General features: G+C 51.1%; 1 protein-coding gene across 1 annotated transcript in view; it reads right to left on the bottom strand.

The window, feature by feature from the left end:
• LOC119395902 (uncharacterized) overlaps positions 1–1,949 on the bottom strand; it is a 46,416-nt gene extending 44,467 nt beyond the window's left edge. Inside the window, exons 1-2 of the mRNA XM_037662913.1 lie at positions 1,392–1,949; positions 366–1,019 (exon numbers count right to left, since the gene is read on the bottom strand). Of these exons, the coding sequence (XP_037518841.1) occupies positions 366–1,019; positions 1,392–1,949 (1,212 nt within the window). The remainder of the gene's footprint in view (positions 1–365; positions 1,020–1,391) is intronic.
• Positions 1,950–6,000: the final 4,051 nt, after the last annotated feature.

The following is a 6,000-nucleotide window of genomic DNA, read 5'->3' on the forward strand; positions in this document are numbered from 1 at the left end:
TCAATTACTGCATCATTTTTTGTTGATTCAAGCAAGGTTACACGGTCGTTCAGTGACGAGAGAAGTTTTTCTTGCTCGGCTTGCGCACTCTTGAGGTTTGCTAGCTCGGAGCGAATTGTCTTTTGTTGTTCTTCTATTTTCTTGATTGCAGTTAGTATGGGTTCTAGCTCGCGCGTTCCAGTTGGGCCGGGATTAAGTTCCACATCACCAGAAAGTAATAATAGTATCTGGCACAAAAATTTCAAGGTAGCAGCATCGCGACACAGACTGATTACGCGACGCCATTTGATGTCATAGGGGCACGACACCGTAACTAAGAATGGATCGTTGCTACGAAATTTTTTTGAGAGACCCATGTAACTAACCTGGAAGGTTAGCAGTGGTGTAAGCATTTTGGGGCTTGCGATGTCGCGCCCCGTCTGAGCTGCATATCTCGTCCGATTATGTAGATCCCATCCAGGTCCCATGGTTGATGACGTCGTCGATGAGCAGCGTGGCCAGGCGAAGCATAGTGTTCGCGCTGGATATGGGTCTGTCGCTACGTTCGGAGGATCGGCTGGTAGATGGGTGATGGCGTAGTTCACTTCATGCTGAGCGGACGCCAGTTGTTCCGACGGAAGGGCCACGAACAGGGACAGGCTGTTCGGCAGCAGGCTAATCAGCATCTGGAAGGTTAGCAGTGGTGTAAGCATTTTGGGGCTTGCGATGTCGCGCCCCGTCTGAGCTGCATATCTCGTCCGATTATGTAGATCCCATCCAGGTCCCATGGTTGATGACGTCGTCGATGAGCAGCGTGGCCAGGCGAAGCATAGTGTTCGCGCTGGATATGGCTCTGTCGCTACGTTCGGAGGATCGGCTGGTAGATGGGTGATGGCGTAGTCCACTTCATGCTGAGCGGACGCCAGTTGTTCCGACGGAAGGGCCACGAACAGGGACAGGCTGTTCGGCAGCAGGCTAATCAGCATCTGGAAGGTTAGCAGTGGTGTAAGCATCTTGGGGCTTGCGATGTCGCGCCTCCACTACGACAAAGACCATGTTGCACGGGCCTGATGGAGGAATTTCAGTCCTAACTTGGAATGCAGTTTTTCCTCCAAAAACTGCATCACCTAGTTTTCCGACTGATTATCGGTGGCGAATGAGGCAGGCCGAAGTGGACAAGAGGAGCGGAGAAAGGGCGAGGGTGAGCGGCGTCGTGCGGATCGGCTGTTCCGTGGTGGATTCGACGCGGGCGGAGATGGAGACCGGTGCGGGGGCGACGAGTAACGCTGACTATGATAAGAGGCCCCAGTGCTAAAATCCCGTTCACGCATGTCGTAACCTCGACGCTCGTCCTGCTGGCGCTTTCGGCAGAAACGAGAGATATGGCAGCGATACCCGCAGTAGTAGCATACTGGGCGGGACGTGCGCCACGGTGGTGAGTAGTAGGCGTTCGGAGCACCTGGAGATATTGCGGTCAGGTGGGCAGGTGAAGGGTCAGGCAGCGCCGAACGGAAGTGGACCGGGGGCGCGGCAGCAATCGACGCGTATGGTAGCGGCAAAGTCGTGTTTACGTCGCCGGGAGGCGCGGCGGCAACTTGGGCGTTGGTTGGGATGGGCCGAGAAGCAGGTGGCTGTACGTGCGCAGGGGAGGTCATGGATGTGAGTTCCTCCCGGATGATGTCGCGCAAGGCCGGTCCAGAAGACTGTGTAGAACACGGTGACGGAGGTGAGAAGCCCATCGACTGTAGTTCTTCCCGTATTATGTCCCTTATGAGGTCACGGAGATGTTTTTGGGACGTAGAGTGGTGTTCACCAATGTCGGGTTGTAGACGAACCGAGTCCAGGGCATCGAGGCGCTGACAAGTCGTGACGACTTCAGCGATGGTAGTTGGGTTCTGTGCAGCGAGGGCATTAAAGGGAACTGCCCCTATGCCCTTCAAAATGTGGCGTACTTTGTCCGATTCGGGCATGGAGGAATTGACACGCCGGCATAGCGCAAGAACATCCTCGATGTACGACGCGTACGACTCGCCGGGATGTTGTTGGCGAGTATCGAGGGTCCTCTTCGCGACGGCGGACCGAACGTCCGGTGTGCCAAAAACATGGCAGAGCTGCCGCTGGAAGGTCGCCCAGTCGGGTAAGTCAACGACGTGGTTGAAGTACCAGGTCTTCGCGACGCCGGTTAGGTAGAAAGGGACGTAACGCAGTTTGGCGGCCTCGTCCCACCGATTAGCGGCACTCACGCGGTCGTAGTCGTCGAGCCAGTCTTCGACGTCTTCTCCACGAAGACCAGCGAAGAGCGGGGGGTCACGGTGGTGGCCTTGTACGACAACATGAGGCTAGGTGTGCGGCGGTGGCGTAGAGACGGCATCAGCGCCGGCAGGCTCGTTCTGCGACATACTGCCGGACCGTTCGGGCAAGCGGCGGCCTGAACGAAGCTCCAGGGGGTAGAACTGGCTGGGAGAGGACCAAGGACCGAAAATCCACCTCCACCACGTATGACGTCTTGGTTGAAGCGACGTTTATTAGACCCAAGGCCTCCGAAGAGAATGGGCCGAACGTGCACACACCCGATGATGAGAATGACACACGGTGATGATGAGGACAGAGAGACAAACGGATGATGATGATTATGATAATGCACAGATGAGAAAGAAGCACATAACTAGTGCCCACAGTATAGCCACCACCGTTCATAACCACAATGCTCTTTGTTAAGCTTTGAGGTGGTAGTATAGCCACCACCTTTTATAACCACATTGTATCACGAGACAGAGGTGTGGGTGTGGTAACGCGCAAGCCATTGGTTGGGCTAACTGTTGCCTTCTTCCTTTTTAGGGGAAGTTGTGTGTACTGGTATTTACCCAATTTCTGTGGCACACGCGTTTATGACGATGATAGTTTTCTGATACGCCGCAGAGATTTCTTTGGCACATACCCGTTCTTTGGGCTAACTGTTGCTGTATTTTTTAGTGGACCAGTGGTCTAATGCGCCCGCGACGCATCAGAGACTTGGTCTTTCTGTTCCGACGTGGGAGCGGCCCGCAACGTGCTAGGGCGCGTTCCGAGGGATTAAAATAAAGTTTATTCATCCGTCATTCAGTGGTGAATAGTGAGATTGACCCAATGTCTGTGGCGCATACCCGTTTATGATGGCCACAATTGTTACCACGAATCCCTGACTTGAAAGGCTCGTCCAAGGACAACTTCGCTGTTAAAAAGAAATTCACTTTTTTTTCGCTACGCGTTAGAGTGGTCTTAGTTGTATTTATCACGTGGTCTTCCTTTTTTTCTGACACTTCTCGCTTTTCACTACCTCACCGAAAAAGTGATGGTTTTTTATTATTACAGTGAAACCTCGGTGATACGAATCTCACGGGACCACCAAAAATATTCGTATCATCCGAAATTCGTATCACCAGAAAGCATGAAAAATCAGCATGCGACAAAAGAAAGCTGGCGTACATTTTCATTTATTGTTTTTCAGGGCCGCAGCAACGTCAGGAAGAACACTGAATGATTGTCAGTTAAGTTTTCAGGTGTCGGCAATCATACCAGCACTCATAAATATACTGCCCGTACGCGCGTATTTAATTAATGAACCAGGTGCGTTGTGACCCACGACAGCAGTAGCCCCTTCCAAACTTTAGTATGCTTTTTTGCATGACACCAGAGTACTGCAGCGAAAGTAACAAAAGCAGCGCTTTGACGCGATGGATCAAGGCCACAAAATTACAGAACCACGGTCCTGTGTTTTGATTTTATTATCGCGGAGGTGATGGTGATGTTTTTTGGGAGATTTACGGCTGTGCCCGCACAAGTGCGACCTCAGCGGTTGCGCATGTTGACGTTGTGGGGCCTGACTACTTCGCCATGACCGTCCTCGCGTTCTTTCGGTCCTCGTCCACCTTCCATAGGATGTATGATGCACGAGGCAGGCACGTGTAAACACAGTACGACAGCCGCCCGCGGCGACGCGTTAGAAAAAAACAAGCATGGCGCTAATGTCCTCTGTAATCTAAACGCGAATGCACACGGAGGCATATAAGAGCCTCAAAGATTCGCGCACACAATCTCGGAGGCCGCGACGCGTCTCTGAAGGTTTATTCTGACCGTAGGAAAAGTGTTTTTCTTACACCCTGATTCTGACGATTTGGAGGTGCGGCGCGCATGCCCACGCTTGCGTTCCCGCGCTCGCACGTGCTTGGCGCGTCTTCCGCGACAGCGCGGACAGCACCTCTTCGCACCTGGGCGGTAGCGTACGTTCGTATGAAACGTCGCTGGGTGAAAATCGGTTCGTAACAACCGTACTCCATTACACTGCAGGCCAATGGGCCTTGGCCGGGACTGACGAAAAATTCGTATCACCCCGAAATTCGTATGAGCTGTGATCGTATCACCGAGGTTGCACTGTATATGGCTGTTATGTCGCTTTTGCATGTATGAACCCAAAACTCAAATATTTAAGGCTAGGTGACGTCAGTTGTGTTTCAACGTATTTCTTGCCGCACTGCTGTACGCACCCCTTTTATGTTTTACATGTTCCTGCTAAGAAAAAAAATTCCAGCATTTCTTTTTGTGGTGTTCGCTACAACAGTTACTGTCTGCTGTCTCTAGGCTCTGCCCTTCCGGGCGAATGAGGTTTTGGCAGGCCAATTTTGTATTGATGCTCTTTCAAGATGTTAATTACATGTTATTATTATTATTATTAACATTAATAATATAATAATAATAATAATAATAATAATAATAATAATAATAATAATAATAATAATAATAATAATAATAATAATAACAACAATAATAATTTTAATAATAATAATAATAATAATTATTATTATTATTATTAGTAGTAGTAGTAGTAGTAGTAGTAGTATACTATTATTATTTCATTCGGTTTGTGACGCCTGTATCACGCTCGACTAAGAAACGAACTGCGTTGCTGCGGTCGTTAATAAAGAATACAGAGGGACGATTTGAAGGCGACGTAGGATCACTGGTCGCCCAGAGTGCACGTTGTGGCCGCTTCCCGCGTGTACGCTGGGTGGAACGCAGTTACGGGCAGCATTTCCGAACCGCCGATGATACCAGCACACATTCTGACCCTGAGGTTGTGATTGCGGCGTGCTTGGCTCACTTAACGTTGGTGCCCTTCTGCAGGTGCACGACGCTGATAGCGTGTCAGTGAGTGGAGAAATCTCTCCACACATTTCTTTAGGTTCATCTCGAGGTGGTTGTGCTTTTACGGCAGCCAGTGATGTGGGCGGGGTGACCGCTACCAGCCGGTCGCCAAGTTCGGAGATCGCGGGCAGATCATTTTGCTCTGACGCAGCGACGACCATGCGGAAATTTAAGGGATACCTTTTGCGAAAAAGTTTTAGGAGGAACGCTCCGTCTAGAGTGGTGGTTGTTTCGGCGAGCAACTGCTGCATGTGCCGCAAAAGCTGACTAGCTGTACGGTCGGCGAGGTTGGAAGCAACTTCTGCAATCGATGTGGTTCGGGGGGCGTAACTGGCAGACGAGGGATCTTTTCAGCGTTGCATATGCATTTTCGGCAGGCGGTGCGAGCAGAAGATCCCGCATTTCACTGACTGTGGCTGGCGGGAGACTGACTGCGTATTCGTATTCTGTGAGGTCTGCTGTGCTGCATCGGGCTGCAAACTGTGATTCGACTTGGTTGAACCAGAGTGTGGGGTCGGCAGTCCAAAAGGGAAGCAGCCCACCGTCGACTGAGGAGGCTGTCGGGGAGGCGTCTGTCGTAGACTTCGAAGTCATGGTGACGTCGGCGTACCACCCTGGTGTCTTCCACGCAAGGTTGAAGCCATGCGAGTGAACAACACGCGTCCCAAACAGCAAATGAACTTTCAGTACCTGATATCGAGGATCGCTCTTGGTACTACCCTCCGAGCCCGCTTTGGGTCGCCGTGCGGTGCCACGAAAGACGTGCAGAGCGAAGCTTTTTAAAGCTAGAGTTACTGTATATGCTACCTTTAGTTAGCAGAGTTGCGCATAGGTCTGGCT

Source organism: Rhipicephalus sanguineus, chromosome 6 (genome assembly GCF_013339695.2).
Source record: "Rhipicephalus sanguineus isolate Rsan-2018 chromosome 6, BIME_Rsan_1.4, whole genome shotgun sequence".
Lineage (NCBI taxonomy): Eukaryota > Metazoa > Arthropoda > Arachnida > Ixodida > Ixodidae > Rhipicephalus > Rhipicephalus sanguineus.